We start from the raw sequence: 26,345 nt of genomic DNA on the forward strand, positions 1-26,345 counted from the left end.
TCTCTGACTGCACAAAAATGTATAGAATGTAGGCCATTAATTCAATATTTTAACATTTGAGATTAGATCAAAATTAATTTGAGTTATTTTTTAGTTATCAAGAAACCATTTTCATTTTGTTTTGACGTTGAATTGTTTTTAAAAAATGCGTCTTTGAAAGTTGTAGAAAAACTAATCGTGGTAGGCGGTACAGGGGTGTTAGACGTGTTAGAAAAAAATAGCAAACTATCCGGTATCGTTTCTATCAATTGCATTCTGCATTTGCCATTTATAAACAATTAAAGTTGTGATTACAATTTATTGCTTTCTAGGCAAGGTACACTGAAATAACACAAACAAGGATAATGGGTTATTGTGGTATAATTTTTGTATTGACCATTTTTGGTAAATTTATTTAATTTTAATATCTCAGTAAGATATTGCAGAAGTGAATTTTCGTGACCCCCTGAAAAGTTTCCGTGGCCTACCAATATTCTGTCTTTCGTTTGTGGCCCCCAAGAAATACGTCATGGTCCCCTACCTGTTGGGAAACACTGGGTTAGGCCACTGCTTTGCAGTGAATGGTATTTTGAACATTTATTGTGATGAATATCATTTTAGTGCTAATTTCGTGTTATCTTCAGGGTTTATTTAAAAAAACGTATACGTTCATTTACATTTGTTTTATTTTGATGTAGGATATCTAGATTAATGTTATTGATGTAATTACTTCATGTGTATAAAGAGTTTTTAATTTTTTTTTGAAACATTTTCTTGCATAAGGGTGCAAACATGCTACATGATCAAAAAGAGATTAAAAAAATCTCTTATTTACGCCATCTTACAAAGGTACATTGCTATTTAAAAAAATTCAGTTGTTTTTCGTTAGTCATTTGTTTTCTGAAATAAAACTGAAAGCTGCTTTATTATGCAAAGTAAAATAATAAACAACCTTTATATAGAAAAATGTTGTACACAGTCGTTATTTACCGAGATGTATACTATATTCTATACATACTATATATAGCCTGTATATAAAATTTTATTGCTCGTGGGATTTTGAGGAAATTTTTGTTATGTACCTCCCCCGATGTTTTAGATTCACAATTGGATCCGATCGGATTATAGTTTTTTTTTTTTAAACTTCTTTCTTGGTTGATGTCGCACTCTGCTATTTCGCGTAGCAATCGATACATGCTTGAAGTGACTTTTTTACATTCTTTACGCTGGGTTTCAGTTATCATACATTCCGTCAATATCGAGCGTACGAAATCGCAAGGAAAATCTAGCCTCTGGTAAAATTCGCAGGAAAACCTTACATAATTTATATAGGAAGATTAAGGTAACCGTATTCAACATAAAATGCTTGCACCATTTCTAAGATACCTACTGGTCTACAAAGGTTTCATCTACTTACGATAACCGCCATTTTTTCTCACGCGTATTAGTTGCTTTTTCAAGGATTACGATACAGGTATAATAAAAGTATTTTTTTTCTTATGAAAAGGGATCATGAAATTCGCGCGGGGGAAGAAAAAACTTATCATGGGTCACTTGTTAATCCTCTTACGTCTTTATTCTATAAGCAAGGTTAACACCGAGGGTGAAATCGCTTCAAATGGCCTTCGACTATTTTGGAAGATTTTCAGTAATCTATTACGATCGATTGTGCATAAACCGTTACTAGAAATAACAAAATTTTAGAACTTAAGGATGTAATTAGAATTGCGAAATTCTGTAAAGTAGTGGATAAACCCTTGTGTTTCGACGTTTATTGGCAAATTTGTGTATCTCAAGCTGGTTAGATGCTGCTTTCGAAATGGCTGACCTCACACTCAAAAATTGAATGGAGTACTGTACTTAAAAGTCGACCCCATCCTACCATGCACATTATAAATCATATAAGATGGACGTGATTACATACATTATATTGTTTGCTCTCCTCGACCTCTCGTAATAATACTTAAATTGGTAGGTACTTTAAACGCGCTATTACCAAATTATTAAGACCCATCAATTTAAGTGCTACTTTACACCTCTACTTAATTAACTTCAATCACTTAAAAACGTGATAAATTATTGTCGATTATTATAACAGGCCTTTCGAAACGTGGCAAAAGGAAAGTCGGAATGTAACGTAACGTGCCCTAAAAATAAGTTCGACTGTCGTAAATTCCCTTTAATTTACGACATTGGGACTACCTCGCTCGGAATATTTATGATGTCCAAAAATGTCTTCTTCTTCTTCTCGAAGTTAAGGTCGCAGGACAGTTATAAAACTCGAGGAAGCTTTTCTTGTACTCTTCATTGTTGTTCATATTGTAAATAAAAACGAATTTATTGCACTCGACTCGGTTTGAAATTTTTAATGAGGCGCGCGAGGTACGTTAAATTTTGTATGATCATTTCTCTCACTTTGTAAAACTTCTTGTGAGTTTTTCATCTATTTAATTGCGTCCCCTTTTATGCGTTGCGTTGAAAAAGCGCAGCCTCGTACGCGGTTAAGAAAGGTGGCATCGTTTATCATTGTCGCTTTAATAAATAAACGTAATGTTCTAACCCGCATCCCGCAGGGCCCGAGGATTTTGTCTCTGTTGGATTTCTCCGCGACCAGATACTAAAATTTAAATCATTCCGCACGAAAGCCTGCATCCACCACCGTTTACTCTTAAGATGTTCAAATATCGCAATTCCTTAGCAAATTTACATAGTTCCTTGTCTCCACGCAGGCATGGAATGAATTATTTATTGCGAGATTGAATACCGCCACTTTCCTCCTAATCCGGATTGCTCAAAACTTAAAAGCCGTCAAATGAACGCCTCCGATCTGTATCTCGTCCCTTGACAGTTGTCCCGTTGCTTTAACCATTTCTTTGTGTTATTGCAGGTGCACCAAAAATTCTCCTCCGCACAATGCGGCAGACCGCACCGAACGGGGAAAAAGGTGTTTTAGGAGCCGGAAACGTTAGCGAATATTTATAAATAAAACAGTTCAAAAATAGACAACATGTGAGAGGAGAAATGCCAAACTATACGATTTATCAATCTTAATATTTTAGTATTACATTTCATGTAAATATTTCGACGCGTCCAGAGCAAATCAACTTTTTCCGTCCTTTTTGGCGTTTTGTTTGATAAATTGTTTGTGTTTTTCTTGAACAGATGTAAGTTTTTTGTCGCTCATTATTTCTGTATTAATCCGGACCGTTTATTTACTCTCATATCCTGTGTAAACGTCGAAATATTGAAAAATTTGGAAGTTATATTTCACTCGGTGGGACAGTCAATTTCCAATTTTATACCTCGAGCTTGACATTTCGAGGACATCGACTCGGTCTGAAGCCCATTGTGTTCCGTATATACTTAGGTATTTTCGCGAAAATATAAATTTATCGTAAACCCATCTATTGTGTAACGCAAAAGAAGTATACGGTATCTGTGTTTATGATACCCTTTTTAAAATCTGCTATGCTGAAGGGCCGAGTACCGAGCAATATTGAAAGAGAAAGTATAATGCAATGTTGCTATTTTAAATCGGTACCGTTCACCCTAAATGCGCGATTACTTCGTAAAGCAATGATCTCATACCAAAATATCATCGAGCGTCGTATTTAATTTTAAGGAACTTTGATCCAACGTGTAACTTTGGACGATGCTGATGCAATTGGCGCATTAACGCAATTTTTTAGAATCCTAGGGCTCGAAATGATTGCAGATGCTTGGCGTTCTCGTGGAAGTGATGGCCCTTTTGATTGGGTCTGTTCACTTAGCCCCCATTAGCCCAAAATGAATCAATTTTTGTATATTGTGATCAATATGCAATTGATGCTAAATGTTTGTGTCTTTTTGGTTTTAAAAATATTTCGAAAATGGGGCTAAGTGAACATAATTAAGCACAATCAATACATTAGGACCGTCGGCGTCGTTGAAATACACAAAAGTTTATTTTTTTGATTTTTCTAAATATCTAGGGCAGCTCTTCTTACCTTAAAAAAACATTTTCAATTGTGCTTACTTCCATGCCATTTTAATTACATGTCTTTTTATTTTTTTTGTGCAATGAGGTGAAATAAACTTTAATGCGCTGCTTCGATAGCGGAGTTCCGAATATCTTTGAAGAAAACCGAAAAAACTTAAATTCGCTTATACCTTTTATATTTTTTTATGAGTATTTTTGAAGAGATTCTTTAAAGCAAATGACTTCCTGATTGTAACTTATCTTCCCCTACAAGCTGGTATGATTAGGTTTTAATACCGTCGCGTCGTTTCGATTTTTTGGGCCCATCATCAGCTTAATTTTTTAAAATACGGATCTGCATGTTTTATTTTATATTTTGAAAGAGTTTTATTGCATATTTGAACCCGAGTTTGAAACGTACTTGAAGAGTAGGTACTTATTTTTTATATAATGTATATTATTATACCCTTAAATTTAACGATTTCGGTGTTATATAGCCTTTCTTCCTCAAATTCTAACCGCTTTTCGGATTTTTTTAGAGAAACTAAATCGCGCCGCCGGCCGACGGTTTTGAATTGAGGCACCAGCTAAGATTTCTTCCAGTTGCACATAATTTTTTTAGGCACTTTATCGAAAAAAAAAGGTTGTTTATTGACCTCCGCCATAAATGTCATATTTGTTTCAAATTTAAATGGCGCCCCCATAAATAAATTGTAGCTCCGGATAGCCGAAACTAGAACATTTCCACTGATACCAAAAAACACCAGCGAGTCCAAGTTCCGGTTATGCCACCAAAAAAAAATATTTATTCTCTGAAATTTTCTTATGCAATATGTGGTCTTTTGGTATCAGTGGATTGGGCTATCCAAAGCTATAATTTGTTTAGACGGTGCCATTTACAATTTTAAAAAAATATGAAACTTGAAATACCGGAAGTTTTTGGTTTTTGTAATAAAAACATACCCTTTCTGTTTTTTTCTAAATGCGCTATTTTATTTTGAATTCAAGCAATTAAGTCCTATTTGTCATCTTATCAATTTTTCTCTAAAAATTTGAAGAAGCAAAACTACCTTCAAAAATTCATATTTCTTAACCGTTAAAGATTTGTTATAATCGAATCCTTAAAGTCTTCAGAAATTTTTTGAGTAAAGTTGAAAGTCTTGAAAAAGTTTCCAATCGAAAAATGTCAAAATGTGTTTCAAATTGCAACTACTATTTCTGATGCCAAAAATGAATGTAGATTTAAATTTGGGAGCCACTTCTATTAACATCCTCAATGCGTATATCTGGTAGTTTTTGATTTTTTGGCATTTTTTGAAAAAAATATTCTTATTTTTCATTAGGTGTAGTAGGCTTTGGAGGCAATTGTTTTATTTGCAATATCCTTCGAATCAAATGTCAAACAGTGTTACCTTAGTGTTCAAATTAATTCGTTCAATTGTCACTATGGATCATTATCCACATTGTGTTTTGTTTTGTTTGCTATTTACGCCAATAACTCAAAATTTAATTCGTAATGGTCCATTATTGCTGTTTCTATTTTAACTGCAAGTTTATAAAGTACCAAACGAACGGGCTACGTATACGTATAGGTACCTATATAATGGAAAAAATGACGATCATTTGATGTTATTCGAATAGTCACAAAAAAATAAAAAAGCATCGCCTAATTTCGATTTTTCCGAAGCTATTCGGAATTCCATCTCTTTTTAAGCTAAGTTCGGCCCTAGAATGTGGAACTTTGCCTCCATTTAACGAAAGTCTCATTCGGTTTCCGAGATCGTAATGGTCACCCTCGAATTTGGGACACTGTATACTGGCAGTTTATCATATTTTCTTCGATTACCGTCATTCTTACAACAATTTTGTAAAAGAACCTGTCGAAGGGACAGAAAATAGGTTTCATAAATCTTTTTTTTACCTAGTAAAACATTTCAAATACAAACTTGCAGGATTGCCTTTTCGTGTCTACTGTGTACCTACTCGTGTTTTATTCAAAAACGGTCGTTCCAACACAGATTTTTAAGAATACTTTTCTGAAAGAGCATGAAATTTTCCACTGGATCTTTTATCCAGTAAAAAAAAGGTTTGATTTTAATAGTTTCAAAGCCTGTAAATCTAAAGTACACGTTGTAGGGTTGCATTATCACTATAGATATCGAAGACAGAAGTAGGGTAGAGTAAGAAATTACATTTGGTTTTTACCCAAATTGCGTTTCTCGATATCAGAAATCGATTTTTATGAGAATCCGCGAAATTCCAAAATTCAAACATTCAAGGCAAGGTTGCAATTAGAGATTGCCCTTTTGTGAGCGTTATCGACTAAGTTAGGCTGGATTACAGAGTCGTATGTAATTTCTTCTCAAATTTTGTCTCAATATCAAAAACTATTTTTTTCACTACTAGCGTCTGATGACATGATTATTAACCTTTTTTCCACTTGTAAAGTAGGCTTTCTCGGCATTTGTTCAAAGTGGTTAATAATTTTTTATTATTAACTAGTAGTCAAAAATGAGAACTGTCACGCTGTCACTTTTAGAAAACACAACCCGAAATTTCGCTCAATAAACGTTTAGACAAGTTCTCTAAAATGAATAATTGCCACCATCCGCCATTTCCAGAGAAATTACATACTTAAAATTATCACATTTTGAAAAAATTCGAACAAAATTACTCTTTGAAAATATCTCAATGACAGAACAAAATCCGGCCTGTTTGACTTGAACTTATACACACTTGATTGACATGTTAAATTAATAAACAAAAAATTCTGTCCAACCGTTCACTTTCTTATCAATATAATATGTTAATTTAGAGGATTTCAAGTGCTAGTAGTGAAAAAAATAGTATATATACCACGGTAGAGAAGTCTATTATTGCCTTCGCACCTTCCACCCCTCGGCGCAAGCGCCTCGAGATGTAATCTTGGTGCTCAGGCAATAATAGTGGACTTCTCTACCTTGATATATAATGTACTATTTTTTAGAAAGAGACAATGTCGCACTTATTCTCTAAATTGGTCCAAACCAAGAAATTCCATAACGTGTCTATGAAGTTAGCATCTCATCATTGCAAATTGGGAAATTTTTGTAGTTCTGTTTACACTCTTCTAGATGGATTTAAGTAAATAATCTGTTTATTACTGAAATAATCACATTTCATTAAATGGGCTTCTCACGACACGTCATTATTTATAAATTCAATTTTTTTGTTGCTAGTTCCATTCGCACAATAGCTTCAGAAACAGTTGCGCAAGTTTATCCTCAAGGACCACGATTATAAAAAACGCCTCGAAATTTAAATTTTTAATTGTGGTTCTCGTACACGCCCCCTTTAGTTCTATCATTTATTTATTATATATTATATTTATTTATTATTATCGTATAGTGGTAAAGTAAAATTTTAAAGCAATCAGTTTCCCAGTCTCGTTTTCCATAAATCGAAAATTTTCTCATTGGTTAGTCTAAGAAATGAGGTTCTCAGTTTCCATAGCTAGTTCTAATTACAACGACAGAAGCGTAGGTGCAGTTTTATGTAGCTTTTGCAAATTTACCATTATTTCAGGGAGAAAATCATTTGATAGGTCTAAGTTTCAGGATATTGCAAGATATTTAAACAAATCTTTCAGTTTGGGAAAAACTAATTTCTATTACATCCTATCATTTTTTTAAATTTTTGATTACTTTTTGTGGCTAGATTGCGCGAAGCTTTTTTGAACTTTCTGAAATTTAACACCTTACATGTAAGAAAACGAAAAAAATAAGCTTTCTAATGACGATATCACATGACCTGAATGTTGCCTTTAAAAAAGTTCAAGATGGCGGTGGACTCAAAAACCATGTGTCAAAAATTTTTTTTGGAAATTATTTGAAAACAAAAACAGGATGTTTTATTTAGGGATGGGTATTGAGACACTATAAAGCAAATAATATTAAAGAAAGGTAATGCGATATCTGTTCTAGCAACACTTCTATACCAAAAATGTTTTAACCAAGTTTTTTATATTTTACATTTTATTTTATTTTGTTAATCTTGCATTTAATTGTTATAATCTAGTTAAAATCTAGTTGAAAAATACTTGCAACAAATGCACAAAGGAGTAAATTGCTTAGCTTTTAAGAGAAGTAAATTTGGCCGCAATTTTCATAAGGTCATTAGAAATTTTAAAAAGCAACAGATCGTGAATTTTCCATCATCTTTATTTATATATTCCTGAACTAAGACAATCATAAACCTAAACGTGCTTGGAATTATGCAGTGCCAGGAAAGATGAATAAATTTAACTGACTTTTTTTACTTTACAACGTACAGAGCGACCATAATTTTAAGGTGATTAATATGCTTTGGACATTTATACTACGAATCTTCGGAAACGTCCATGCGTTGCGCATGAGGGGGATAAACAAGAATTTATTATACTACTCAAATTAACTATATAGCCCCTTTTTTTGTCTATACAAGATTGTAAAAACGTGTAACTGAATTATTTTACGATATAGTAGTCAAATACAATTTTTCCCTAATTTACAACGGTGCAAGGTAATGAACTACAGCGGATTAGGACAAAGTGGCAGGCTATTAGCGCTAATGGAAAAATGACAAATTAGTTCATAACACAAGAATTCGAAAAATGAACAGTTAAAATTTCGTAATTGGACTAATCTTAATGGTACATAAAATTTGCATAAAACGGTCAACCGATCAGGATCATTCTTTCCCGCAAAAAAAATCGCCACCCACGTAATCGAGGTAATCCCCGTCCATTAATCTTTCATTATTTTCCCCACATTTCAAATTTAAATTAATGGCAGCCTTCAGAATTTTTTCACGTTAAGCTCCGTCAAGTTCTAAACGGGTAATTTAGCGACGAGTTGAGTAATAGCGGCAGTCTACTTGTGCAATCTGACTACTTTTATTTTTCCATTAAATGGGAAGGCAGTTAGTTGTTTAAAGGAAATGTGTCACCTAAGCTGCTTAAACTTGGGCGAAGCCTCGCTTTCAGAATTTTAATGAGACTGGCTGAGGTTGCCCGGGTGAGAAATAAATAAAAAAGGGGACCGATTCTCGCAGTTGTTAAATTAAATATTTTATCTAAATTGCTAACATATCCTAATTTTTTACGTGTCTTCTTAAAGCTGATTGATACGTTTTAAACTCGTACGCGTTTGCACCTACTTACCTACAAATTTTTTAATCTGGATTTCATCCAAGAACACGCTAGTTATTTAAATTAACTGGCTTGTATCCTTGGATAGAAGGAGATTATGGTATGGGTGAAACCTACAATCCACAGGAGTTTTGTTGTCACAACTAGTTGGCGTTGAATTCAGAGAAGCTGACTGGTTCTGTACATTTTTTCTTCTTCCTCCAACTACATGTTTATACAACACCTTTGTTCAATTAAGATATTGAATTAGATAGTGTGATCTAACCGGTATGATAATATTTTTAGAGTCACTGGACTTTATATTACGAGACTCGTCAGATGTCATTAGTAAAGAACGTTTGCCGCCACACTTTTAACTTAAAAATGTTTGTTTTGCCTTTGCTGGCAAATATTTACCTTTCACTTACGTTTTCTTCCCAAAAATACTCGACGAACTTATTTATATTAGACCTGATTTTGATTACGGGATGCAGCAGCTGGTCTCGTTCACATTCTTTTTCCGGAAATAAGTTTCAATATTTAACTAATGACGACGTGTTATACGCTACCAACAGTTCTTATCGGTAGTACGTGTTTTACATGAATTGTCAACATGTTTTGGGGGAACCCACAATTTATGGTGACTTTTACGATCACGCTTCCGAATTCTTGGCCAGATAGACGGAATCCAAGTAGGCAGATCTGAATTTCCACGGACTCAAAACTATTCTTCCTCGCACCTTCTGTTAATCTGACTACGTCATGCAATCTGTGTTTGCATTTCATGCTTCCTGGATCGTGAGAAAACATTCTTCAAATAGATTTTGTTTTCATCAAATAGAAATTGCCTAAATGGGCAAGTGCCAAAGTTACATCCCACATATGTGTTTTCATCATATTTTTGTAAAAAGGAACCGAAAATCTTGTTCACAATTTGTTATAAATAAAACACCGTTATGGTATAAGACACAATTTGATAATTTTTATAATTGCATCTGTAACATATGTAACAAATATCGATATCGATAATAATCAATTAATTATTTAAATCTTCTGTTTAGTAATCGTATCAAGACATTAGTATTGAATATTGGAAAACTTCTTAATAGCTCCGTTCTACAGGAACAGGGGGATTTGTCAGGGCGAATTTTCTGAAAATTTTAGGCATCTTTTTTTCACAAAGCTCACAACCGAGCTCACAACACACGGGATCGTACTTAGTTTTTCAATGTGAATATATTCCGGAACGGGTATTGTAAAGTGAATTGACCTGGGGCGTTTCTTTGGGTGAATTTGCCGGTACGTATTGCTTGAAATACTTGCACATCACCAATAATTTACGAGATGAATGACGAATGAATATAGTGCAAATTTTGATTGAAGGGAATCTTTGGGCGCAAAATCTCCTACAGCGGAATCTCTATGGTTCCGAATATCCCGTAGATCTATGGGTTGAATTGACTTTTAAGAATGTTCACAAGTATTTCACTGCCTCTAAAAACGTATTCGCCCTTTAAGAGGTATCAAGAATGTTCAACAGACTTTCAGAGATTTAAAACTAAGTGTGTTTAACAAATTTGAAGAAAGCATTTAAGAGTCTTCTTGAGTCACCAAATGTTTTCTCTCACAGTGTCGTCATTGGTTTCTTGCGCCCTTTAGAGACTGATGAGAAACAGTATACCGTGTGTAAACCATAGCGTAGCTCAACCATCCCTGTAATTTTGCCATAATTGTCTGTATGAATGTTGGTGAGTTATGAGTAAAAGCTAATTGTTTGCTGGAAATATAGTACGTAATGTAGTACTTTTACATCACTTTCAGTTTGGCCAAAGGTGACCCTAGACTGCGAAATTGCCTCGGAAATTGCATATTTTATCATTTATGACTTTAAATGACTGCAGAAAAGGAATTTAAATTGTACACTCTGTATATTTCTATATTTGTGGTCACTTTCGGTTAAGAAAGCTACAATTTGTAGTATTTTCTTTACATACATCGTGTCCACGGCTTGAGTGCATATACTAAGGTGTATATAACAATTTTTTTAGAGTTGGATATTCATGTGCTTTGGATCGCCCCTAATTTGTCTCAAACTATATATTGAAAAAATTAGCAAAATCAGTTAATATACAGGGTGTTTTTTTAATTCTAAAAATTAGTCAAGAGTAAAACTACTGCCATTATTTTAGCAGTTACAAGCATGTATTGTTTAGGATTAAAACTTAAAAGTTATGGAAGACTTTCATGAAGCATAAAACTCAGCCTACTTTGATTTTTTTCATCAGCATCACTTTTGAACTCGTGTTTATATCAAACATCAAAGCATCAGGCTGCCGTGTTAAACTACTTTTAGGGGAATGATCAAGAGTCCTGGCATTGCAATAAGTAGCCTATACCTTGAAGGTGTGCCAGACGGCCATCAAATTTCGCTGTCTTTAGGGGGGGAGCCCGCATGAATTATTTCCTGAGATGCTGCTTTTGAAAGTAAAACGTACAAACTTTTACATGGGACAACCATTTGGTCTTAGAATTTTGTCTACCAACCATAGTCCTCGTCCACCCCTTATCGTGATCGAATAATATTCCTTATACTTCAAAAACAGATTGTCAAAACTTTAAGAGTTAATACTTATCTCGAAAACGGTGGTGATGTCAAAACTTTTAGTACAAGTATCTGCTGAATGGAGTGTCGGAGGAGGGTACCATCAAACGGCAGTAACATCGCCTAGACGAGACCCATCTATAGGCGATGTAAAGGATTAATTGTGAATATCTCGAAAATGTTGGAGGAAGGAGAATTTCTCTAAGAGTTGCATCATGTAGCGTAGATTTTGAATGTATGCCAGCCTCTAAATGTTTATGTGTAAAGAGCCTCCTCCCAATTAATAATCTACCAAGAAAGTAAAATATAGCATGCTACTAGCTTATAACCCAACTATTTCGGTTTAAAAAAATGCGTTTTACAATGCAAAATTTATACTTGTTTAACACATTTTTAGAATTCGTCAAAAAACGCCCTGTATATTAATTGATTTTTTCAATATCTTAGATTGAGAGTAAGCAGGAGCAATCCTAAGAACATGAAGATTCAACTGTAAAAAAATTTGTCATACACCTTATATGTACTCAATCACACACTGGATGATATCCGTCAGAATTCTATACTCCTAACCTAACGCCAATCCAACCAAAGGTACAAGGATGAGCCTAGTTTGGTCTGTACAATACCCGAATCTTGAAGTGCCTTTAAGACTCTTTACGTACTACGGACAGTTACCTAGGTACTTTCCAAAAATGTATAACATATTTGTAAACCTTGATCGAGCTTTTAAAAGTCCTACTTGAAAAGTATTTAAGAGAGATTCTTTAAGAGCTTTTGAGTTCTTGAAAATCTTTAAAAGCTTCCCCGAGTCTTTAAAGGTAGAGTAGTCAAGAACCTTCGAGTCCTTAAAATTCCCTCCTGTATATTGCCAAGGCCTTTTCAGAGCTATCATAGAATCTTTAAGGAATTATCTTTAAGCATTTGACGAGCCACCAGCAATTTCTAAGAGCTTTTAAACAAATTTAAGAAACCGAAGGTTTTTCAAGACTTTTCAGGTTCCATTTCCGAAGTAAGCCCTTGTTTTCAGAAGCGCTGTCGCAAACCAGTAAGGATTCACTACTCTCGGCAATTGAGAATTAATAAAAGAATAACCCGTCGACAATTTTATACGGAATTCTGAACCACAATGATTTAAAGTGTCCTTTTTTGAGTTGACTGCTTCGTCTCTCGCTGTAATTCGTCACAAAATGAACAAAATACGAAGAATCGCATACGAATTTCATTAGGGGAATTTTTTGACACATTCAGAAGGAAGACTTTTAATCCGGCTCATATTCCATTAGCACTGATGAACTCGTAGTCGTAGCAATCGATTGGCGAAAGTTTGACGTCGCTCTCTTTTCGTTCTCGAGTTACACAGACGGACGGACAAAACTATCACATAAGGGGAATTTCTTTCGAAAAATTTCAAACACAAACTTTAGCATTTTGTTAATAGTCCGAGGACTAGATACTGAACATGGGTCATTTCCTGCAAAACGAGGAGTAATACCAATTTTTTTGGGTATGATGGAGGGTCATCTGGTGGTTAAGATTGCAAGTTTTCGGCCTTCCATCTCTTATTTCCCATACCACCCCTAAAACCCATGAAATTTTGCTTGGTTTTTAACACCCGCATGTTATTAAGGGAAGTAAACGTGAACCCCGGGCCAACGTCCGAAATTGCGCGAGTTTACATGTGCAAAACATCGATACCGAATATCATCCACTACTAACGGCTAAAAATCGCGATCGCCCTACCTGCAACCCTCACTTTTGTGCAAGTTTGGCGCGCCATGTGACTGTCTGGTTCAGGTGGCCCTATACTACTCCTATGAGAAAATATCTCGAATCTAAAGTTATAACTGTTATTATTAATTTCCGCACCCTGAACTTTTATCAAAAGGGATGAATAGCAATTGAACCACTTAGATGTAGTAGGTGTGATTATATGGCGCTTTCGAATACAGTTATCAATTAAGGAAACTGGTCTTATTTCAGTTTAACTTTAGTCACTTACATCCCTTACAAAAATGGATGGTTATTTCAACCCCATATCGTGGTAATGAAATGTGGGATTACAATTATATATATTTAATAAGCTCATCAATCGCCACTAGAAGGTTAAACTAGAGTGAGCTAGATATTATTTTTATAGATATCAAACGTACTGTGTGTTCATTTCAAAAGTGCCCACCCTTAATAACTCTTGACCTAATGCGATTATTGCTTTGAGTGGAAACCCGTCGATTTAGAAATTGAGGTTCAATTACAATTGAGTTCAAAACGGTACCTAGAAAAATTTAGATTTCATCCCTTCGCGCCCCCCCCCCCCCCCCCTCGTTTTCAAAATTTATAATTGATACCTTCTGTGTGGTCTATCTTAAGAACCAATTCATCGATTTTATTGTTTTTTATCGCGGTTGAGTAGAGAATTTTATACCCTTTCAAATGGCGTATCACAAGGTAGGGGGTACCATTTGAAATTTCGTGATCGGGTGGTTGGGGGCGAATGAGTGAAACCTAAAATTCTCTAGGTACCATTTTTGAACTTCCCCTCGATATCAAAATCGACTCAAAGCAATAATCGCATCAGGTCAAGTTATTAAGGGTGACTACTTTTGAAACGCAGCGTATATTACAAAGCATTACTATCCCACAGTGATTCAAATATCACCACTAGGCGGTTGAAAGTTGAATGATTATGCATCCCCTTTGGTAGGGGTGGAGGGTGGGCAGATTGATGCCGAAGATATTTTCTCATACGATTCTTCATTATAGAGATAAAGTATAAAATTTCCTTAAAATACATAGAAATTCAGAATTCTTAAAAATTTAAATAAGCAACTTTGCAGCTTTTATTTGAAAAAAGGTAGCTTTTAATCTCATTTTGGCCGGCTGAGTGGATAGCAACAGATGAGGGCCTCCGGAAGATCGCTTGTAGAAAGAGGAGGAGTGTAACTGTACCTACCGGGCTGTATGGCTAACAACTTTAGGGAGGGAGCTACGCAATGTTGGGTCGGCGACATCTGGGCGCCATCCTCGAACGTGGTGATTTTTTAGTTTTTTGCTATCCTTCTACAGTTTCGGTCCGATTGTTTTCCTGCAACTGGTGTCGTCGGAAAGAACTTGCAAACGCGCACAATTTAGTTTTTTTTTCACTGGGGATGAAATTGCACGGCGCGCCTTTTCGAGGGGTAGTCAACTTCGGGCACCCATAAATTACTTTCCGTTGCGAATTTTGTCACGCGGTTTTAAGTTTCTTCAAACCCGAATCGCGGTCTCTCTTTCTAGTGTCGCCAATAGAAACTCGAGCTAGAAGTGCCCCAAAAATTGAGTACTATTTATAGTAAAGGATTTTTAGCGACATCCACTAAATTGGCGCTTTTATATGACTGTAATAAATATCTTTTAATCCGATTATTTATATAGTTTCGTCGCGTAGGACTATATAAATAATCGGATTAAAAGATATTTATATAGTCCTACGCGACGAAACAACTGTGATGGCGTCAGAATTTACTATGCAATTTTGAATCGTAAAGGTTTCTAATTCTAACTCAAAATTAACAGTGGGAATTTCAACTTGATAACTTGAAATTCATTTTGAATCGATGTACCAAAGCATCTTTCTTTGTGCCATTATTTGTCATGATTCAATAAGCGAATAATTTGCACTTTACCTCGTCTAACAATTAATAGAATAATCAAATATAAAATTTATAGATATATGCAAACAAGACAGCTACTGTACATGTGCCCAAAATGATTTAACCATCTGTCTATTTAAATCTAAGCAGCTCAAGACGCATCGTCGGTTCATATATGATTGCTTTATTAACCCCCTTGCTTATCATAAGGGGTGAATATTTAAACAACATAAATTATGAGTGTGGCAAGTAGTTCCCTGTGTATTTATTAAATGTGGTGCTGTATTTGTATTTCCAGGTCTTTAACCAAATACAACAAACGCGTAATTTAAATATTAAAGTCTGGTGTACACCCCACCAATTATAGAAAAATAATATAATAATTAGAAGAGGTTTTTCAAAATTCAACCGCTACCGTCATGCAGCTTACTTATCAACCCTCCCCCTTCTTTCTCCTTCAAAAAGATTATAGGAACAGCATGTCCTTAGAATATGCGCATGGTATAAACGTGAAACTTGACACCATTTTTTAAAGAAATTTCGCATACTTAGTTAAATGACACCAAAATGACATTCGAGATTGACTTGATCAGTTTAGTTTATTAAATAACAATATGGCCGTTTGCTTCCTTTTGCCAGGACACCCCCCGTCATAAATTACACGTTACATTGCTCTTTTCTTCTATATAACCAACCTAATTCTGAAAATAAACTGAAAATCTGAACCTTAACCCCTCCCTTCATACCTCCACTCAGTGGGGCCGTTTAGTAGGTATGTCTTTTTTTATTTATTTCTATATTTATACAACCCTGACATTCACAACCATTTCATTTAAGTTGTTTAAAGCCGAGCGTCAATCGCACGGTGATGGAAATAGTTCTTTGAAAGAAAATGGTACAAACATGTTATGTAAATCTTGCTTCAATATTAAGTCATTTTCGTTACTTCTTTATTACGCTCGCAGAAGCCCAAAAAATAAATCGCGGAGTTCGTACAATTTGACACTCAAAAAAATGCGCGGAACGCCATAAAATTAGTGACAGCATTCTTATACGAAGGTACCTTACGCCAGAACTAGTTTTTTTCGTTTTAGGTACGTGTCGGTCAATTTGATTGAAACGAATTTGGAATGACACACTCAAATGGGCTTGAAAGCCGCTCTGGAAGCGGTTTGCCCGCAAGCAGTCGACTACTGGGTTGATTACTTCATTTGCCCTAATTAGATTTGATCCGAAATTGAATGTGTTTTCTACATTTGAAGTGCCGCTTCATTGCAAACGTTCAATGCCGTTTTTTTTTGTTTCGTAAATCTTTTATCACCGCCGAACGCTTTGAAAGGGAGTGAACGAAAATCGGCCCGTTTGATCTTATTCAATACGTGTGACGGGGGTGGCCCCGGTTACGCTCCTAGATCTCAAAATGCGAAAATGCAGATACCGGCGTTTATTAGCATTTTATCCTTTGGCGACGACGACGGGGAAAATTTAAATTCATTAATGCGCCTCGAAAATCGCTATCAGATTCGCCTTAATTGGCGAGAAGTAACAATAAAAGTAATGTCCAAGGCAGTATTTAAATTAAATTAACTGGGGCCCCTCGTTAAGAGAGCGAGCTCGATTTGCATACCTAATGAATTTTCGATATTCGTCAGGTAAAATGGCTTAATTTTCATGGTGGGAGTGTGAGTCAATTGAAAAATTTAGAAAGGAAGTGCCTGATTGTTATTCGTTTTGATTTCTCGTGTAGCTTAATTTATGGTGTCATAAATAATACGTTAAAGACTGTTTGACTTTGCTTCCACTCACGTTGACAATCATTTAAATTTTCAGCCCGTTACGACATTAATAAACCTCAATTTATGCTAACGCGGCGCTAACCACAAAGAACTAATAATTGGGGTTCATGAATTTGCCAGTCACGATTCGTTTTTTTAATTTACCGGTAACGTTCCTTGTAAAAAAAATGTAGTTCCTTCTATGAATAGTAGAAATTATTCAAATATTTACGGCCCTCATGTTTCGGCGACTGTATTGTTACTTTTTAAAATGGGCGAATGGGCGAGGTTTGTGGGGAGCCAATTTCCTTATCCTATCCCTAATATTGGAGAGGTGATCTTTACAGGTGAGAAATATCTGAGTGCGTATATATTCTGTATCAAATAATTCACAAATCAGGAGTTTTCATTAGGGGTTAACATTACGATAGTGATTTTCCATGCGCGAATATTACGGGGTGATTTTGTATGGCGCGAATATTTTAGATTTGAACTTTATTTAAATCTTTCGGTTTAAAGTTCCAAATTTTAGGGACAACAAATCTTGGGGGTAATTTACTTTTCCGAATTTTCACATGCCACCATAATAATTCGAATATAAGAATATGCACGTCTTAAAAATCCTCCCCCTTCATCTTAAGGTTCTTTAATTAACCTCGCGTTTGAAAATTCGCCCGGGGAATATTTATCCATAAAAAACGCCACTCCTGATCATTCGCTTCCTGTGAAGGGAATAATCTGAGATTCGGAACGCGAGAAATTCCGATGAAGAAATATGCTGGCGGGGACAAATTTTCTTTGGGAACGGGCGCATAGTCCGAGAGAAAGCAACCCTGAAGGTGATATTGAGTACTTATTTTTGAGCTCGAGTAAGAATTTCGGGGGGTGGGTACACCTGTGAGCAGTTTAGCATCGATTAGTATATGGGGTGATACTTTTAATGGGCGATTTTTTCGATTTTAGGTATCACAAAATGGTCAAAACTGTTTCCATAGGATCGAGGGGAACCAAAATATCCATATAAGTAAATTTTGAATTGTGACGTATCACTTTTAATATTTCATTGCAAAGCTCTTGAAAAAATGCTCTTCACAAATATCATGCACTGGCACATTTGGACGGACTGACTATTCTAATTTAATTTACAAAAATTCTCAGTGATACCATTATTGTGCGCGTTTATAGTAGATGCACAAATTTTTAATAAAACATCCAATATGTTCACCGTTTTGCGCTAAAGAATACTACACGTAATTTTCAAATTCATCCCTAACGTTTATAAACGTCATCCCGGACTATCCTGTAGCGAAGATCATTTATTAGGGCAGGTTCTGCTTTTTGAACACAACCGGCTTCAAATGACTAGTAGTGTAATATTTGGAGGACGCGGTGCCCATTTCTTTGTTCAATTCGGTCGAGTTTGTGCACTTTTAGAGCTCGTCGTACAGTTTTCCGGGAAAATTGACGTCCAGGCCCCCCAGTGCATCAAATTATTTTTTAAACCATTTCAAAATGAACTATAGCACCAAATAAGCATTTAATTATAAGCAGATTAATTACTTTTGTAAGGTTTTCTATTGGGGGGGGGGGGGGTGTAGCTTAATGCTAACTTAGCCCCACCCAAACAAAAATAATTTTTTTGTGCACAACGGCCAACACACTAACTTTTTTTATTGGCGACTACTTAATTAGCAATTCATTCTGAAGTAGTTTACAAAAAATTGGATGTAGGAGGGGTGGGGGGGGGGGGGGAGGCTAACTTAATGGACATCCCGAATTGTTAATCAGAAAAGTAATATATGCGTCATATGCTCCTTTTGGGTCAAACTTAAAAATCAAAAATTAAACATTCGCTCGTCGAAATCGATAGTCCAAAGAAAAAAGAAAAAATATAAGTCTTAGCAACAATCGTCTTTCGATATTACTTCAATTACTTCAACTTATACATGGAGCAACACATAAAACATATATTCGCTCGCTTAGTAGGTACGGGGTATATCAGCAAAGTGTTAATTTCAGAATGACCTTATACTTTCTTAGTGAAAAATGTTTAATACAAAAGCTTGTTGAATAATCTGCTCTTTTAAAATAAGTATACGGGGTCAGATGCAAAAAGTTTATGAATTTTTTTGAAAGGATTGCAATTTTTTTAGTGTTCTATTTTTGAAAGAGAATTGAATATGCTATCTTTTTGGATTAAAATATACAGGGTGTTCCATTAAAAAAACGAGGTTAGGCCCGATAACTTCTTTACCTGAGCCCGTATATTTATTATTATTACAAAGAAATGTTGTAATAAACAGCTCTTTTAAGTAAAAAAGTATAGGGTTTTTTTTAAATCGACAGTACATATTTTGATTCTCTCCCGTATTTCTTAAGTGGACCAAGATTATCAAACTAATTTCACTATTTTAAGTTGGATCAAAAAAGAAATGACGCCTAAATTATTTTTTTGATAACAGCTATAAAAGTGTCGAAAATGGGACACCCTGTACACCATTATCAAATGTTTAAGTGAATTTAACTCGGAATTTAAATCCAAGAAATGTAAAATTGTCGTCTCAAGAAATACTACAAACGAGACTAACCTTTAATCACAAATAACACAGTTTGATATTCTGGATTACGATGGGAGGGTGGACAGGGTGAACCTATGCCTCTAATTCGGGCCCTTTGTACTACTTCCCTGACTAGAGTCGTCCGACCACTCAACGTTACTTAAGCCATCTCACACGTGAAATTAACCTAAGGATGCGAGAAGAGGAGGCGGCTCTAATCGTAGCCAGGATTTCCCCAACATGAATCGACTCAGTTGGACTAGAGCGAGTGTGCCGTCTCATTGTCTGTGTAACATCTTCTACACAAGATGGTGATTCTACCAAACCCCCACGCGGTGCATGTGTTTGTTGGCCGCGAGTAACCTCAGGTTCTTTCTTGATAACCCAGTGCAAAAACGTGCAAGGTTGCGAGATGGTTCTTTGAAGGCTCAGTAGGTAGATGACAACAACATGTCCCCATTGCAGGAGGGCTGGTACTATGCTGTCCAATCCTGGTGATTTGTATGCTGAGAAGGATTTCATCGCCCAGGTCACCTTCGCCACATCGACCCAGTCATTCTCCGTGGGATTTGAGGGGGTTACCTCTGGCCAGTTAGGGTATGGCGCTGGGAAAATGGGCGTCTCTCAGTAACTAGGCTGTCTTTGAAAGGTTGTCCGTGTAGGAACCATCCTCTCGTCTGAGGGAAGAGAGGTTATAATATGAACCTTTCGTTTGAATTCTATTTAGGCGGGATGCAGAGGAGAGGGAGTCTATAGAGCTGCAAACCTCTATTTTCCCAACTGAGTTTTCTGCTTTTCAAGCGCCCTGCACCATTAGGGATGGTAAAAGGGTGCCTTGGCAGTCCTCAGAGGACATGCCTGTTCAAATGACCACAATGGAGTTGGTAAAAAAATCTACTTTGTCCTGTAAGTCGGCAGAGCCCGACAGGTATCCCCCAAGAGGGTGCTATCTACGTTTTTCTCAAAGGAGATGTTTGTAATGGGGAATATTCGTTACCTTGGGGTTGTGATAACTCTTTTGGACGGCTCCCTTACAGTTAATTTCAAATTTAATTTTAAAATTTTAAATTTTTAATTTACATGTTCGAGGTTTTTCTTGTCGTGTATCAAAGAAAACCAGAAACCCTCGATTTTCACTACCCAGGGTTCTAGAATGAGGGCAATGTCCTGCTTTACAGTGAGGCGCCTTCCTAAGGTAACAGAAGCCGTCTGCCCTTCTACCTCTGGGTCAAGGTTGGATCACTGGAGGTGGATGGTTCTTTTGTTTAGCGCCATCCTGGGACGCCCCCTTTGGTTTATTGGTTTTGATTGTGTTATCCATGTTAGACGCATGAAATTTTGTCCCCTCGGTTCCCCACCCACCACAGAGCCCACCAAGTGTACGTCTATCCAGGCGCCAGTAGAGCTAGCTTCTAGAGGGGAGCAGAAATCAGGCCTGGTTTCGGTTCGAGGTAGGCCATTCGAGAACGGCATACCTTCCGCTAGTCAGTCTGCACTCTGCTGTCACTAGCTCGCCAAATGCTCACCCAGTCGGCGCTCTAGTCCAACGACATAGCCCATTGATCATGGGGGTTAGCCATGGCCTCCCGTCTTAAACGAAATTCCGGCCAAAGCAGGGTGTTGTCGCCACATCAGGTAACTCAAGTACCAAGATCCGTTTGTCCGCTATTACAGGTCGCCTCGTACGGTACAAACGCGAGGATTTTGTTTGTAGATGGTTTTCTCACTCCAAAGCATCACTAGATCTAAGAATTTTTTTAGATTTCAATTACGAAAAAATTCAATACATACTCAAATTACTAATTTTTGCTAAACAAATTATGAATGGTTAGTCCAAGTGCGCCACACTGTATGGCGTTTCTCAAGAGATTTTACAAGAGCACTAGTGACACGCCACAATTCAAAATTTAGAAATGTAGAGCGGAGGAGTGGAGCCCATTGAAAATTTTAGCTGTATTAAAAGGGCCTACATTGCCTATAACATTGTGTACTTGTTTTACATCAGGAACAAGACATCTTCTAGATTTTGCCGTTAGAATTCAAAAAATTTGTAACTGACAAGATCTGACCATTAGGATGGGAGATCATAAAATAGACTTTTATATTAATAAAGAAAAGGCATTTATAAAATTCAGCAATAAAAAGTTGTCACGGACCTGAAAGAGACATTTTGTAACATGTTTTGGCGTGTAGAATCCAAAAAATTGATAACCGACAAGAAAAATTTACATTTTGGTTTTCACTGACTGGAGATGACAGCCAAAGCCGAAAAGTGAATAGAAAGAAGCAATACTCAGCCAAGTATCAATTGCGCAGTGTAACGGATGCCAAAATGATCGAATGCGCAGACATAGTTTGAAGCACTAGAAATATTTTTAATTTAAAGTTGGTCACTTGCTATGATGATAAAGTAGCCTGAAAGCGTATTATGTGCTGAAATTCAACAATAAAATAAACTTTAGGTAGTTCATAGGACCCGCGTGTGGCGTATATTGGCGCACAAGAAAAGTTTTGTCATAAATTTTCAATTTAGAATTTGTGGAATTTCTTGTTCGTTCGTTTAGACCTTCCGCAATCAGATTGGTCTGCAAAACGTTTTATGAGCAGAGCATATATTGAAAAAATTTATGACACACGACCTATTGTGCCCCCCACAAAGAGTGGTAACGAACTGCGATTTAAATGAGTGCTATCATCAAACTTAACGATTGTTGTTTTGAGGTTCTGACAAAGACCATATGGAAACGTATATTCCCCGAAAATGTAAGGCGATCCCGTGAACCAGATGCATAATTGACATGAAGGACACTTTCATAACTGAAGGGGTACATAAATTAGCGACATTCATGTTCAACAAAAATAATCCCAGAAGTTATGTAATGTGAGTACGGCTAATAGCCATTACCTTCTTTACATTTGCACATGATCGTATTGTAAAATTACAATGTCGTGGTGGACGGTGGGTGGTTTTTATTATGCGAGTGATGATAAATGCGCCGTGCAAGTCAGAGAGTACATCGACTCTCGTACATTAAAAATTTAAAACATGGTTCAAGTACGAGCTTATTTGCTTTTCAGGCGTCTGCTGGTGCATTTGCAAAATGTAAAACCAATAAATTGAAGTAAGAATAAACGTCTGATTTCGCTAACGAGAGACCGTGTTGAGAGTTGATGGATGAATGAATTTCGAATTAAACGCTTTCGACACGCACATGCACTCTTCAAATGCAAATTTCGCTTGCATAAATAAATCGATTTTTGTTTTTCCTGAATAAAATTTGCGTGTATAAACGAAACGGACTTTTCGCAATATTTTTACCATTAACTTAATAGAGTTATAAATCAGGAAATTAAAGGGTAGCGGTTCGTGTATACTTAAACATATGCTATTTTCTTCACGCCCCTTTAACGCAACCCCAACACGAGGAATTAAAAGCTGAGAAACCGTGTGCTAATTGCAGTATTGAGCACGTGACGTCATTCTTTGATCTATTAGGCACCACCCCAAAGGACCGGATGTCAATTACGTCCAAATTTATTTGGGAGATATTGGCGAAAATCTCCCGCAGCATTACTCACTGCTACGGGTGCGAGTTCCCAGCCATAGAAATGCAGTTATGGGATGTCTAGGCATGTTTGACTTGGGGGCTAAAGGGAGTTTTAATACTGTAATGGTGTGAGGGTGAAATGTCGTGCGTGATTTGACAGATACTAAGGGGCGTTTTTTTTATTAAGTGCATTTTTCGTTAGGAATTTACTTAATGACTCACGCGGACGCGAAATATTATACTAATGATCAATTTTTGTTTCAGATTGCGCCGCTTCAACATTCCCAAACTCGTCCCAATCGATGCAGACGAAAGTGATCAACTGTTAGCGACTCGAATAAACTTATGTGTAGTGGAAAATCGGACACGATGAAGTGCTTTTTATTAATCTTAGTGACGGTAGCGTCGTCTCTCGCCGAAAACTCGATCATATCCTCCAGCCATTCGGAGATGTCCGAAGGCGAAGGGCGCTGCGAGGAAATTACGATACCGATGTGCCGCGGAATCGGTTACAACCAAACTCGAATGCCGAACGAATTGAATCACGACAACCAAGAGGAAGCGGGACTGGAAGTGCACCAATTCTGGCCGCTGGTCGAAATCAAATGCTCGCCCGACTTAAGGTTCTTCCTTTGCTCAATGTACGCACCTATCTGCCTAAAAGACTACCTAAAACCTCTTCCTCCGTGCCAAAACCTATGCAAGCGCGCCCGAGACGGGTGCGAACCCCTCATGCAGCAATACGGATTTAAGTGGCCCGAGCGCATGGAGTGCGAGCAGTTTCCGATTTACGGCGCCTCGCAAGAAGTGCTCTGCATGGATCAGAACAAAAACGAGCCGACGCACAAACCATCATCATCATTTAAAACACCGACGACCCGGCCAAAACACAACAAAGTCTGTAAGAATTCAAAAAACTGCGCAGATCCTCCAGGAGAAAAAATAAAACCACCACCCCGAGGACGGGATTGCAACTGCACGTGTCAAATGCCACTAGTTCCCCTGGAGAACACGCCGTACTTCAACAAAAGCATAAGCGTGGTGGGCGTCGAAAATTGTGCGTTTCCGTGCAAGGAGACGTTCTTCAAACCGGACGAAAAAGAATTCGCCATCGTATGGATAACGTTGTGGTCGAGCCTGTGCGCCGCGTCCACCCTAATGACACTAACCACGTTCCTCATCGAGACTGAGCGTTTCAAATACCCCGAACGACCAATTGTATTTCTATCCGCCTGCTACTTCTTGGTATCCATGGGATACTTAGTTCGAGTTGTACTCGGGCACAAAGAGGTCGCGTGCGATGACCAAATTATACGATATTCTTCCACGGGGACCAACGCGTGCACCTTAGTCTTTCTTCTGGTCTACTACTTTGGTATGGCCTCGTCAATTTGGTGGGTTATCCTTTCGTTCACGTGGTTCTTAGCCGCGGGATTAAAGTGGGGTAACGAAGCCATCGCCAATTACTCTCAGTACTTCCACTTATGCGCTTGGATGATTCCGACAATGCAGACGGTGAGCGTACTGTTATCAGGGGCTGTCGACGGTGATCCGATCTCTGGAGTTTGCTACGTTGGAAATATGAACATGGATAATTTACGAGTGTTTGTGTTGGCGCCGCTACTGTGCTATCTAGTTTTGGGAACCACGTTCTTATTTGCCGGTTTCGTGTCGCTCTTTCGAATACGCAACGTGATCAAAAAGCAAGGAGATGGCGGCTCAAAGGCCGATAAACTAGAAAAGCTGATGATCAGAATTGGAATATTCAGCGTCCTTTATACTGTTCCTGCGACGATTGTGATAGGCTGTTATCTGTACGAGTGCGCATTTCACGATGAGTGGCTGAAGCATCTGGCGTGCCCCTGTATGAACAGCGTTTTGTCGGGCGGGCGTCCTAAAGAAGGACCGTTGTATTCCGTAGTCATGTTGAAATACTTTATGGCTTTGGCTGTCGGAATCACGTCAGGAGTGTGGATTTGGTCTGGAAAAACTGTGGATTCGTGGCGAAGACTGTGGAGGAGACTCGTCGGACATCCAGATCGTACGGGGGCCGCCGCCGTGCTAATAAAAACGCGTCCGGGCAAACCGCCGCCGCAGTATCTTGTCGCCGGGCCCGGAAGCGCATCACTTCTCGCGCCGACCGGTAGCGTGGCCTCTGCCAGTCAGCACCACCTCCATCATCACGTACTCAAGCAGCCACCGTTGAGCCACGTATGACAGCCAGGCGATGGGGCCACACCTGTAGTCGTAACTCACCAAGCTCCTGGCTCTGGACCTTCGTTGAGTAACTACGGGCCTATTTGAGTGACCGCCTGGGCCCCTCGCCACTCGGTCACAGCTCTCTAGTCTAAAGGTGCCATCTAATTAGTTGTTTTATATTTGGTGGACACATTGTTTACTACTCAGTTTGTGTATAACAGGACTTGTTTAAATGGAAATAATTGAATATTTTTGACTATGATTTTAATGAAGTTATTTGAAAGTTCTGATTAAATTATATAGGAAGTTTCATGTTCCCTAACTTACATAGATCTTATGTACATATGTTTCTTGTTGTGTCTATTTACCTCATCTTACCTCAAAAATTGGAGGATTACGCGCACTTGCATATATGAGAAAATTCTATGATAAAAAAATGTGAGAAAAAATATACGTAAATATTTTAATGGGAAAAATAGGCAAATAATAAATCGATGTGATTTGCATGTCTTTAGGTAGAGTGATTGTGGGTTAAATGCTATGATGTAAATGCAAATAGTCGAAAAATGCCCTGAAGACTTAACAATCCACGTGCCATAGTCGTTTTATATTTATTCGTAGTGCAGATGGGGAACATTTTTGCGATTTACACTTTAGCATTTAATTGAAAGAGCGTTTTATGATTCCTAATATACTTCTTGTATAAATCCTAATATATTCTTGTAGAGGTAAAATAGATGTAAGTTTTTTATATGGAATATTTATTAATCCACCCAGATATCTTTTGTACTTTATTTGTGTATAACCAACTTTTTGTACATACATTTTTTTATATATAAATATTATGGAAACTGCAAAGCGTGATGTCATAAGCATAAGTAAAAAATAGTTTTAAAGAAAAGATCCGTGATAATATTGTATCCAAAGTAAGTATGCTTTATAAAGAAATTT

The 26,345-nt window shown here is 37.1% G+C and overlaps 1 protein-coding gene across 5 annotated transcripts in view; it reads left to right on the forward strand.

The window, feature by feature from the left end:
- The window catches only part of LOC116174298 (frizzled-2), a 164,973-nt gene extending 138,639 nt beyond the window's left edge, over positions 1 to 26,334 (forward strand). For all 5 annotated transcript variants that reach the window (XM_031492192.1, XM_031492194.1, XM_031492191.1 and 2 more), the window contains one exon: positions 23,460 to 26,334. In XM_031492192.1, coding sequence (XP_031348052.1) covers positions 23,541 to 25,412 — 1,872 coding nt within the window. In that variant the 5' untranslated portion in view covers positions 23,460 to 23,540 and the 3' untranslated portion in view covers positions 25,413 to 26,334. The remainder of the gene's footprint in view (positions 1 to 23,459) is intronic.
- Positions 26,335 to 26,345: the final 11 nt, after the last annotated feature.

The sequence above is a fragment of the Photinus pyralis genome, unplaced genomic scaffold (genome assembly GCF_008802855.1).
Source record: "Photinus pyralis isolate 1611_PpyrPB1 unplaced genomic scaffold, Ppyr1.3 Ppyr1.4_LG6, whole genome shotgun sequence".
NCBI classification, from domain to species: Eukaryota; Metazoa; Arthropoda; class Insecta; order Coleoptera; family Lampyridae; genus Photinus; species Photinus pyralis.